This window comes from Gadus morhua, chromosome 4 (assembly GCF_902167405.1).
Source record: "Gadus morhua chromosome 4, gadMor3.0, whole genome shotgun sequence".
In the NCBI taxonomy this organism is placed as follows: Eukaryota; Metazoa; Chordata; class Actinopteri; order Gadiformes; family Gadidae; genus Gadus; species Gadus morhua.
The window spans coordinates 5,013,423-5,026,806 of record NC_044051.1 but is presented as its reverse complement, the minus strand read 5'-3'; the positions used below and the strand labels follow the sequence as shown (position 1 = coordinate 5,026,806).

Genomic DNA, 13,384 nt, shown 5'->3' with positions numbered 1-13,384 from the left:
GTGTGTGTGTGTGTGTGTGTGTGTGTGTGTGTGTGTGTGTTGTTTCAGTCCGCCGCCCAGCCCGCCGGCCTCATGGAGGAGGACCCCGCCCGTCTACCCCCCCACCTGCGTGAGTCTCACCTGCGCCACAGACAGACAGACAGACAGACAGACCAGCACACACCCACCTGCATACTCATGCATACACGCAGGCACACAAGTACACACTGACACACACAAGGGTACTTACACAGACACGGACACAAGCACATACACAAACACCCGTACATGCTGACGCGTACACGCTGACACGCACACACTAACGCACGTACACGCAGACACGCATGCAAACATACACATGCATACGTTCAGTATACGCTGACATACACCTGCATCATCACAAACACACACACGCGCACACGCACACGCACACATATGCATTGCCTCTGGATTGCAGCGGTGTTCAACCATATCTGGGGGTGGTTGACGCTGGCCTGTGTTTATACAGTAGAGAGGTCCACTCCTCCACGGCTGGCCCACAGTCAGAATGGACCTGGGCCCCGTTTCCCGAAAGCATCGTTAGCCTAAGTGGATCGTGAAGTGCGTCGTACGAGCATCGTACAGTTTTCACAGTGTCCCGAAAGCATCGTTGGTAACGAACGTCGTGAAAACACTCGTAGCTAACGAGGACTCCAGGAGTACTCGTAGGATGCTAAGAGCATCGTTAGCCTACTCTAGCCTCAGTGGCGTCACCAACGGACATTCCGTGTATTGAATGCGTTTCATTGAAACACATCCAATACTACGGAATGCCCAGCTGGCGCAATTTCGCAACCAAAAACAGTGGTTGCCGCCGATATATTACTCATAGACTACTGTTAGATTTAAACAGCAAAGATAGAGACATGTTAGAAGTCAACAACAACATATTTTATTGCAGCAATTTAAAATTCCAAAAATACATGCGCAGCCGAAACGTACTGATCAAACGCCACGTCACAAGGCGTATAATAAAATCGAATGATTCCATTGCTCTTGTGTGGGAGGTCGCTTTCGAGCTGCACTTGCTGTCTCCCTCTGATTTTAATTCAACCATCGTGGTTAAAATGTCCTCATATTGATCAATGACAGAAGACATAGGCTACTGTAGACACGAATCATGCTGAGACCAGCGGGTGTCGGAGAATTTCCCCAGGCGTCTTTTGTTGCGATTGTTTGCATTAAGCACTGTAGGCACTTCGGTGAGGCTGTGATGAAGTTCACTATTTATTGAACCCTGTCTAGACAGTAAAGAACATCCCTTACCATAGTTAATCGCGTTTCTAGTCTACACTCAGACGTGAACTCATTATTGCATGCAGGTGCCCTCAATCATAAAGAAATTTAAACATTCGGGAGTATGCAATAATACATATTATTCTAAAGAGGTCAGAGACTCTGTGCGCAGCCCCGCCTTCCCCAGTGAATCAAGAAAGTCTGCGCCGTGACGAACGGGGGATTTGACCCCCTCGGTTTTACATAGGAAACCTTATAAGGAATCAGATAAAGTCGGCTCTCTTTGTTGCGCAAGGTATGTTTCAGAAATCAGCACATTAAGATAAATGTAGTTGTCACACAAGCTTTTTGGGATTTTTGTATTATGGATTTATTTCAGGGGGGGAAATGCCGGGAAAAAACATTTGCGTCCTGAATTAGAACTGATATAGAATGTCGGCCAAGGCCTAATCAATTGTGTTTTAATATCTTTAGCATGCATATTATTGAAGTATATTCTTTTCGGAGGCTACTCTGCTGTTGGCCTTGATGGGGAGGTATTTTAACCCTTTTTAACCCCATTTTCCTGCGACATTCCTGCGTCTCCCCCTCCTACATATCCCGTTTCAGGGCTCTGTCAGTGGACAGTTAAAATCCTATGAACGTCATGAGTGCAGTGAACACGCTTTCATGTTTAGAGGAGTTTCGGGAAACATCCCTGCCGCTGCTATTGAGCTAGCAGGCTGGACTGTTTACCGAGCAGACCAAACAGCTGACTCCGGTAAGGATAAAGGCGGCGGTGTCTGCATATACGTCTGCAACTCATGGTGCACCACAACTGAAATTGTAATTGAAAGATAGTCTTGAGTTCTCCCAACCCCAAATTGAAATTCTGATACATGAATGCATCAAACTAAAAGGAACCGTATCACCTCTCCACCCAAGTCACCAAACTTACGAGAGAAAACCAAATCATGCAAGAAACCATAATGGACATTCAGTGCCGCAGCATGGCGATAATCGCATATTATCTGGAATAGACTTACCTCCACAAAACACACCCGACGACCCAGAGAAGGAAAAAAAGATTTCATGCAGGACTCCCTTAAACTGCCCACCGCAACATTTAAGGAGATAACATTCCACCAAGTACACCGTCTCCCATCTAAAGACCCTAAAAAGCCACTTCCAAAAATCGTTAAATTTGAACACTATAATTACAAAGAACTTGTTAAAAGCAGAGGAAAACAGCTGAAGGATTCTGCATATGGGATGTATGACCAGTTCCCAAAAAATTCAAGAACGCAGAAGAAAACTAGTGCCGATAATGAAACAGTTCCGTGATGAAGGAAAGCGAGCTACATTATCGGCGGACAAACTCAACGTGTATGGAATACCGCGATCAAAACATCACTACTTGGCTGTAGCCTATCCTAGTGAAGCTACCATTCTCCATCCCAACACTGACTGTTCTGTTCCATACTCTGTATTCCGTCTAGCCAGATGGCTATAATCTGTCACTTGTTCCAATCGCCACGGCAATAGCTATGTCAGAGCTCTGATTATGCACCCTGACGTCTTTTTTTTCTTTTCTTTTCCTTCCAACAATGCAACTGCTTCTAGCACCGCAGGCACTGTGTCACTAGTTGTATCTGTTTCTTTCCTTGTTACTCGCTATTCTCTCTCTATCTCTCTGACATGGTCAGAATCTCTATCTATGTGTAACCTTCTGGTGACCCCTAGAGGTGGGTTATCTATGCTTACAGTCTTTATCTACGTTTGTATCATGTTACTTAAGATTCTAGGTTCACATTCGATTGGTAAGGAGATTGATTGTGGCTTGATACACGTTAGATTAATGAGACCTCCAACCCACACAACAAACACGGCACCACAACCTGAGAGAATGAAAGTTGTGTATGCATAAAAATACTTTCAAGAAATAAATTGTATTCGTTCTCTCAGCAATAAAGTAAACAAGATAAATATCGACCGAAAAGTGAAAAGGAGCGGTACCTTAGCTGAATTTGTGATTCCAAGGACATGCGTGTGTGCATGTGTGTACTCCCATTGCAAGACGTCGACCGAAACTTGGCCAGTCTTCCCTCCCTGATCCAGGGTCTGGAAGGAAGAGCAACACAACTGTTGTGCATTGTTTCGTGGCGTCTAAGAATTGCCAATGGGCTTTCGAGGTTCCCAGTATCACAAACTAAATCTAAGTCAAAAGGCGAATCCGAAAAACTGCGTGCATACACTCACACATGCATATATGAACACATAAATGGAAGGATGGAATGCATGTTGTGCATTGAGAACAGCCAGCTCATGATGTGATACAGCGTTCAGCTGTGTAACACATCATTTTCTTCTTTTTCAATCTTGATGACTTTTGTAGTGCTGTGTGTAGCTAGCCACACGTTTGCCCTGAACTTAAATACGTAGTTCATTTTCCTTTCCTAGCTCCTCTTGTTTATGTTGGTAGCTTAGCCAATTCATGTCACGTTGTCAACATTGGGTACATGGAGCAGAACATAGTGGGTCATATGTTCAATGCGTTTTGGAAACGTTTTCTTCATAAAACGTGCCAGACAGATTTTGCATACATTTTATTCCTTAGTAATTAGCTACATGGGTATAACGTCTTTCAGAAACTTTGATTACAAGCACTAAGGAGATAAAAAAAAGTCCATTCCCATTGTCCCCAGCACTTCTGAAAATATACTTCCGAATGCGTCTCTGTCCCCAGCACATTTCAAACCAAACTGAAGCTCATGATGATATGGATGATTTACTTCGCAACAGTGAAACCGAATTGTGATTGGTTATTTTCTATTCTCAAAGGCGGCAAAAGTGAGTTTTTGCATTCTTTGTCTCCCTTCAGTGGCTTTCCCCGGACGTAACAGTCGGTCAGCCTTCTGCCTTGAAAAGACACTTTGATTTTTTTTTTTTCACATTTTCATGTAATTATTGAGTAATAACCACACATTGCACATCGATAATATCTATTTTTTTTTTTTGGTTGAAAATCACGCGGAGGCGTTGCCTCTTCTGCTTCCTCTAAGGAACCGCCCCTGGTTGGCTGTTACGAAGGAGGATGCTAGTTCGATTCACCGACTACTTTTATCTGAGTGGCGAGGTGTCTCTGCGCGAGGCACCTCACCCTAACTGCTCCAGACAAGCTGGATGACGCCTTACGTGGCTGACACCGCTGTCGGTGTGTGAACGTGTGCATGAAAGGGTGAATGTTGGGCAAGATTGTAAAGCGCTTTGAGTGGCCACTTGTTAGACAAGCATTGCATAAATGCAGTCCATTTACTTTGATACATCTGCGTTTCAAAACAACGACTAAATATTATTTGAAATGCAACACAGAGTCATAAATGTAATAAATGATGACTTAGTAAGAATTGTTTTGAGTGCAACACGATGTCTGGAGAACTGCAGAACATCTTTAAAACCCATTTTAAACCTTCCATGGAAGTGGTTGTCCAAGTACCTGAAAACAGTTGTTCATTGTTTGTTTCGTCTTTCAGATAAAATCGAGATTTGCTTGTTCTTCCTTAAAGGCCACTGCATCCACCCCATAGGTGAGTTCAAACTACTGAATCATATTTTACAACCAATCGTATAGCAGAGTTCAAACCGGATGCCACCAGAGCACCAGAGATTACCTTTTGTTTTAGTCTCATAAATCACTGATACATAATACATTTTTCCTCTCTGTCTTCTCCAGAAAAATGTTGCGGAGCCCATTACAGGCTGCCTTACAGCTGGGAAGTTCTGGAGGGCAATCAGTGGACGCTGCTGGAAACTTCAGAGGATATAGAAGAGTTTTACTGTGACCCCCAAAATACATACAGGTATGCAATACACAACAGCATATAGGATTGATGGTGCTGATAGGATGAGGAGGCTCTAGTCGTTACAAGCAGACCTGCCACTGCTCTTACATCTCTAGTCAAAACTCTTTGGTGTAAATTAACCTACTCTGTTTAATCTAAATTTGAAACCCTTTTGGATTAAATTTGCCTAGTCTGTTAAAACCAACTTTGAAACCCTTTGTGTTTGTATTAGCCTACTCGGTTTAATACCAGTTTGAAACCCTTTTGTTTTAAATGTGTCTAGTCTGTTTAATACCAGTTTGAAACACTTTTTGTTTAAATTAACCTTCTCCGTTTATTCCCAGTTTGAAACCCTTTTTGTTTAAATTGCCCTACTCTGTTTTGTCCCATTTTGAAACCCTCTTTGTTGAAATGAGTCTACTCCATTAATACCAGTTTGAAACCTTTTTTGTTAAAATGAGCCCACTCTGTTTTATCCCACTTTTAAACCCTTATAGTTTAAATGATCGTACTCTGTTTAATCCCAGTTTGAAACCCTTTTAGTTCAAATTAGCTTACTCTGCTTAATCCTAGTTTGAAACCTCAGTTTGCTCCTGTTGATTTCTAGTGTCCCCTAAATCCTATCTATTTTTCATCATTGAATTGATTGAACAAATTTTGTGTTGTGTTTTTATTCTTCACTTGTGATCTCTAATCCCACATACTGAGGGTCAACGGTGTGTGATGTTTCCTGCAGCACGGTGGATGGAGGAGCGGTGTGCTTTGACACCATGACGTGTGGACTCAAGAATGTCAGACGTCTCTCCTCCGCCTCCTCGGTCCTCCAGCCCACCTCCATACTCACCACCGAGTGGCTCTGGTACTGGGAGGATGAGCATAGGAACTGGAACCAGTACGATACACCAGTGAGTTCAGGACCATCGCAAAGCGGTGCCAGCCTGACTCGGCTCACATCCGCAGACGCAATAATCCAGCCGATAGTTTATTTGTGGTTTTCAAACGTTAAATTCAGAGTACCTGCTAGGGGGGGCAAGGTCAAAATATGCCATCAATTCTGCTTAAATATTTTATTTGAAGAACTGATTTGAACAGACAAATAAACAGAAATTCCAACATGGTCTCACAGGAATCCGTGAAATTACTACGGTCGGACGCTTAACTCGAAATCCGTGGCCACATAGCGGAAACACGCCGATATCTGTGTGTGAGCCACGGAATAACAGTGTAATTTACTTGCATTGGAGCAAATTCCGTGGCCACATCACGGACAATTGAAGTGTTTCCGTCAGACCACCACAGATTTTGAGTTAAGCCCCCGCTGTGGTCAAATGTGGCACACACGAAGATTGAAACGGGAGCACACACACAGATTGAAACGGGAATCTGTGTGTGTGCCACGGAATATCATTGTCATTTACTTGCATTGGAGCAACTTCCGTGGACACAACAAGGACAGTGTTTCAGTCAGACCACCCCGGGTTTTGAGTTAAGCCCCCGTGGTCGACTCGCTCGTTGAAACGGGGACCCGTGTGTGAGCCACGGAACATCAGCGTCATTAACTTGCATTGGAGCGAATTCCGTGGCCACATCACGGAAATCGGCGTGTTTCCGTGATGTGTTCACGGATTTCGAGTTATTCGTCCGTAGTCATTTCACAGATTCCTGTGAGACCAGGTTGGAAATTCTTAACCAACGACAGCATTACTTAACGAATGTGTTTAAAACCATTGCTGTGTGTGTGTGTGTGTGTGTCTGTGTCTGTGTCTGTGTCTGTGTCTGTGTGTCTGTGTCTGTGTCTGTGTCTGTGTGTGTGTGTGTGTGTGTGTGTGTGTGTGTGTGTGTGTGTGTGTGTGTGTGTGTGTGTTCATTCGCCCGCTCGCTCTCTCCAGCCCAACAGCAGCACAGAGCTGGAGCAGAAGTTCCTGAACAACCCCCAGGAGGTGGTGGAGTTCACCGCAGGGACCCAGACCTACACACTCAGCCTCCAGGGTGAGGCCACCGTTACCCCCCAACCCCCGACCCACCCATCGGTGTACACCCCATGAGCTGGTATTCTCATACAACGGGGGACGAATGGTGACGATGCTAGGGAGTTTCAACCGCTGGGACCGAAGAGGTTGCTTGTTCAAACCCCAAGCTCATTACATAAAAATGTAGGGCATTTAGAATACACTTTCATCCAAAGCGACAGACAACCACACACACTCGTCAGGAGAGGTTAGGGTGAGGTGTCTTGCTTGGGGTGACGATTTCCCAATTCACCAGATGTGGGACAAATCATACGTTTGTGTGGGACAATGTGGTAGTCTAAAAGCAACAAAAAAAAATCTAAAAACATCAACATTTCTATTCTGCCCCTTTGCTCATAACATTAGCCTACTATGCTTTGCCATCTGGTTGATTCAGTAGCACATAAAAGCCTGCAAATAAAAACGTAACAAATATAAATTATTTAAATGCAACTTTCCCGTATGCATAAACTGGGAAGCCTCCTTTTGATCAACACGTTTTTGAGTCTTGCATTGTCTGTGTGGTTTCACGTCGTATTCACCTCCTCCTTGTGAAACGGGAAAATGACTCAATCAGACTTCACACAAAACCCAGACTCGCCTTGCACTGGTTTCACCCCGGGATTGATAGTTTCAAATCTCTATTGTAGCTGCATGTCCTCTTCTTAGCCGTACGGGTCATGCTTTCCTCCATGTGTGCTGCATGACGTTCTGACCTGATGCATTGTTTCTAGTTGCTGGGCGTACCCTTAAGCTGCGTCCCAGTTTGATTGACATGATCAAACAGCCCGCCCCGCCCTCTGAAGACAGCCCTCACTGATGTCTCCGCACACAGCTATTTGATAAATGCCAGATTATAAAACACGCATTTCATGAATCCAGTCTGACTGTCAATAATAATGTGGTACAACGTCACAATTTGCGGTACGTGTACAAAGTAATGGAAATGTGTGACCATCCCACACAAAGCGGGACATCTGGTCACCCTAGTCTTGCTCATGGATACCTCGACACTCAGCTAGGAGGAGCAAGGGATCGAAACTAGCAACCTTCCGGTAACAAGTCAACCCTTTATTAATGATCTGTTATGTGAACTCTCTGTGAGTCACTCCAGACAGCGTGTGCTGGATGACTCAATTGAAACGTAGCATCATAAGATTTGTGTTCCTTTGCATTTTGCAGACATGATTCAGACCAATATGACACATGGCACCAAGAGGATGGTGAGGCGACGGCCTCGTTTCCTGTCCTCCGCCGACGTGCAGGTCATCAGGACAAGGTGAGTTCCACCTGGAGGACAGACTGCCTCTCTGTTTGCTTTTAGAGAAGTTAAACGTCTTGGTCCAGCTACACAAGAGCCTCTCAATCTTTTTCTACTAGTGTAACCCCTCTAAGAATTTAGAAGGCAATAATCATGAACATTAAAAGGGTCAATTTTCAACCAGTTTTACATTTTCTAGATTTGTTATTGTCTAGCTTTTATAATTTAAAGTTGCTCAGTGAGAAAAAAAAAGATAGTTAACTTTAACATTTTCTGAGTACCCCTTGCAGTACTCCAAAGTACCCGAAAGGCTACACGTACCCTAATTTAAGAACCACTGCACGAGACAATATAAAAAAAACATGAATCAGCCCCCTTCATGCACACCCATACCCAGGCCAAATTCTGATGAATCCTATCGCTGTCACTTTACCTGCTTGATGACCATGAAGCTTTGGAAAATGTTACATTTTTTCTGTATGAAGATGTCTATGTACAGATAAGATAAGATAATTATTTATTGTATGTTTCACAAGTTTTATAGAAAATGTCCTTTGACATGGCTCAAGCTGACTGTGGTCTTTATTTTGTTCTGATCAGTAGGGCTATGGCAGAGGGGATGAAGGATTTATTGTAGGTGTTTTTACGGGCCAGTGATACAGGGAAACGCTTACCTGATGGTAGCAGCCAGAAAGAGTGATGGAGGGGGTGAGATGGGTCCTCTTTGATCAGATTGGCTTTCCTGACAGACAATTCTACGACCTCAGAAAGCGCAACTGAGTTCTCCAGTAAGGCGCCTTCGTATCGCCGTATCTGCAGTCACACCTTTGTCCTAACATTGACCCTCATATTTCAGTGAGACACCGGCCTACTTTTACATCAGGCACTTTGGACCGCTGCCCATGAAATAGACACAGAACCTTCGTATTACGCTTCAAGTGAAGTTATTATTGTTTTTTTATTTCAGTAATGGTCCACTAAATGTCCAACCTTTTCCAAGTCACTGGGACAAGACCCAGGTTCCTGAGACTGGATACAAGGTAATAATAATCCTAATTATAGGGTAAAAAGGCTTACATGCAACAAAATTACCTACACCTTCTTTCCTTAGGTCGAGATCATAAATTCTATGTGCTATTAGAAATATTATATTAATTATTAGAGGGATGATGTTCACCTTAATTCTGATTGTTATCCAGTGTTGATTGGGATGACCTCCTAGTGATAAATAAAGTTAGGTTGTTTTAAACAGTAGAAGAAGATGAGTCTCATGACATACACCTTTGACTGTTGTGACTGTTCTCAAATTTAAATTAAGAGCTCTCTCCTCGGTCTCTGGTAGAAAATACTGCTGCAAGATTCGTCTGAAGAATACAAGGTGGTGGAGACGCTGTTTCGTCAGTCGATGACCGACTTTGACATCGTGAAGATCGAGAGGATTCAGAACAAGAGTCTCTGGGACCAATTTCAGTTGTACGTCGCTCGATCGGAGGAGCACTATGTTCGACACAAAAAAATAACGGCTGTTCAACTGTCATTTTAACCATTTGAAAGAATGGTTGAAATACAGATTTTAAAACACGATTTTTTTATCATTATCATTAAACACAAATTTCTGATCATTATAAGCATTATCGTTTCGATAACGCTTTTATAACAGTATCTTACGTGATCTTGTCTTTACAACGTTATCGTTATAAAATGTTTTATGTAACGTTTAATGACGTAAAAAATAAATGCTTATAACAATCAACCGTTACTAAAAATTTTTTTTTTTAAAAGGCAAGGGGAACAAATGAAGACGAGGAACGGCGGGCGTTCCGTGGCCGAGAAGAAGCTGTTCCACAGCACAGATTCAAAGTATATCGAAGACATCTGCTACTCAAACTATGACTGGAGAATCTGCGGAACACACGGAACCGCCTACGGCAAGGGTGAGCTAACGGCTAAGACATCGCTGCAGGACTTAAATGTGCAGTTTATACGATAAATGGCAACTAGCAGTACAGACTTGGCAGATATTGTTTATTAATAAATGTGTTTCAGTTATCGTATAGCCCATAAAAAAGTATCCCAATTGTGTGATGTTAATTTTTACAATGAGCCTTTAATATCTACAGAGGGAGCGGGTCCGATGCCGAATACATGCAGAAAATGCACCAAATCGTATCCAATAAAGTTTGACCCATTTCGGCACATCTAATCTTTGTTTGTGTAACCTTTGGTTTTCCAAGCCAATCCAACACATGACAGTTCTTAAAGTGGCAGTCTGTATGATTTTGTGGCATCTAGAGGTGAGATGCAACCAAATGCTAGAGGAGATGCAACCAACCAAATGTGCCACGTTTCTAGAGTAACATAGGACGGACAACAAGAAGCTCAAGAATTTTGAATTTAGGCTCTAGACCTAATATTTGGTTCTAGATGGTTCTAGATGCCTGCCTACCTCTAGATGCCACAAAATCCTACAGACTGCCATTTTAAGAACTGTTATGTGTTGGATTGGCTTGGATAACCAAAGGTTGCACAAACTAAGAATAGATGTGCCGATATACTCGTCGGAAATGGGTCAAACTTTTTTGGATAGGATTTGGGGTATTTCCTGCATGTATTTGACAGAATGATGGTTTACGTTTCAAAACACAATCAAGTGAATTATCTGGAGATAAAGCAACACTTTTCCTCTCTTCTTATCTCGTCACACTTCCCTCTCCTCTCTTCCTCCTGTCTCCTCTTCTCCTCTACCTTTTCCTCTTCCCTCCTCTCCTCTGTCTCCTCTTCTCCTCTGTCTTCTTCCCCTCTGATTTCTCTTCTTCTCTCCTCTGTCTTCTCATCTCTTCTCTTCTCTCCTGGCTTCTCCTCTCTCCCTCTCCTCTCCACTCCCCTCCTCTACTCCTCTCTCCCCATCCCCAGGCAGTTATTTCGCCCGGGACGCCAGCTACTCCCACAAATGCACTGGGAATACCTCGACGGCCCACTCCATGTTCGTGTCCCGGGTGCTGGTGGGTCACCACACCCTGGGCACGGCCGACTACGTGCGCCCGCCCTCGAAGGATGTTAGGGACACCCTTTTCTACGACAGCTGCGTGGACAACATCCGCTCGCCCTCCATCTTTGTCATCTTCGACCAGCCTCAGATCTACCCGGAGTTCCTGCTCTTGTACAGGAAGAAGGCATTGGCCCTCAAGAAAACAGATGACTGGTTTGGCTGGCAAAGGTTACTGGCGGCCTGTTGTTGTAAATCGCAACAGAGTTCCGGCACCTAATTAATAAATAAATAGATTCACTCATATCAACTGTCGCGCGATGCTGTTTAAAAATAGCATTAACCCAGCTCTCTTACTCTCTCTTCATTGCGTTCTTCATCAAATCAAAACTTAGCCTAATATTGTCTCCTGGCCCCTCCTGCACAAATATGCGGCTATCTGCCTAAGTTTAACCTGTCATTTCCAAACGTTATGTTTTCAGTGCTGGTGGTCCTCATATCTCCTGTCTGGGTCGAGGCCGGTGCTTCACACATGCAGATAAAAGGTTTTGGAGTCAGTACGAAGCAACCATCAATGATAAGACAAAACAAATTCAGTTATTTGAAATAATTTCTGACTGGCACCACAGTGAGTGCAGTAGCAGGCTTCGCTTTGTCTGGTATTAATTACTACATTGCCATTGACCCACTCAAAAGACGATTGCACCGTGAAGATGAATGCCCATATGAATAAATTCTAAACAAGACTCCCGTAAAACGAGCCACTGATTTAAGCGCTTTGCGCAAACTGTTTGTTGACTGTGAGATACAGGTGCGTAGCCTTGATGTACTAGGTCTTGTAGCGGACAGCTATGGAGTTTATTATATCCAATCTTGTTGCAAATTATCCTAGAGGACATTGCTCTCGAATTCACCAAATCAGAAGCTGATAATGTTCTCAAAGCAAAAGAGTTGATGGACTTTCTGAAATAAGAGGTGGGGAGCAGAGAAAGAATAGTGAATCTCATTTAGAAGAAAGAAGTGTCTCAGAACGAATGGAGGAATGCTGGCACTGACAAGGAACGCACGCCAGAGCGCAGGACGAGAAGGCCCAACTTCAGAACCATGACATCCTCAGCTGCGGCATTCCTGTTTGTTTTGTGGCAAACCTGATCACAGATCTCCTGGCTTTATTGAATCAACAGTGGATATTAGGAGAGAAAAGTTGAGACGATTAGGCAGATGTTTTGTTTGTTTAGGGCCCAGACACATTGCGCGTAACTGCAAGGCGCATGGTATTGAAAGTGCAAACAACATCATAAAACAATTTGTACCCGAAAGTCAACCCAGAAAATAGAGACCACGACTATAACAGAGGTAGACACTGCTCAAACTCAATGTTCAGTTTCGCCAGGTGATTGCAATAGTAAAGCAGTGCTTTTATAAAATGGCAACCATTTTGGTAGATACGCCAGGACAAAGCCAAATTGCCATATGCTTGTTAGATGGGGGAAGTCGATGTAGCTTTATCCGTGAAGAAATTTCTTAAACTTTGAACCTGCCAGTAGTGGGTACAGAAATAATTAAGCTATACTTATTTGGTTCTGTAAATGCCCAAAGAAAGACAGCCAGAAAGGTTAAGGCTAATCTGATAAATCTTTAAACTAATTTGTCTGTTGAAGTTGAATTATTAGAAACCTAAAGTGTATGTTCATCGAACATTAAGCGGGACCATCAAAGAAATCAGACGCTCTCTTGAAGCAAAGGGCCTCAACCTGTGAGAGGCATGGAACAGGAAGGCCTTGGACTTCTCATCGGAGGAGACTACCATTGGAACATTGGGTCAGAACACCCAGAGAGACTGGACAATGGACTTGTGGCTGTAGGGAGCAAATTTGAATGGTTTATCCAAGGAACTGTGTCCATCCCTGTAATGAGCGTGACAAATGAAGCAGTGGACAAAATGCTCTGCATATCAGCGACGGCGAGAAACAAGCACTGACTGACCAATCGTCGGGGATCATGGACATCAAACAGAACCCAGAGACAGATGCGCTGTGGAAGTCCAAGCAGT

The 13,384-nt window shown here is 43.5% G+C and overlaps 1 protein-coding gene across 1 annotated transcript; it reads left to right on the top strand.

The window, feature by feature from the left end:
• The first annotated feature begins 5,845 nt into the window (after nt 1-5,845).
• On the top strand, nt 5,846-11,699 carry LOC115543049 (protein mono-ADP-ribosyltransferase PARP12-like). Its single transcript, XM_030355591.1, has 7 exons — nt 5,846-5,980; nt 6,965-7,064; nt 8,267-8,363; nt 9,346-9,385; nt 9,688-9,818; nt 10,128-10,279; nt 11,259-11,699. Exons 1-7 carry the CDS (start codon nt 5,846-5,848, stop codon nt 11,609-11,611), a joined length of 1,008 nt encoding a protein of 335 aa, XP_030211451.1. The 3' UTR covers nt 11,612-11,699.
• Nucleotides 11,700-13,384: the final 1,685 nt, after the last annotated feature.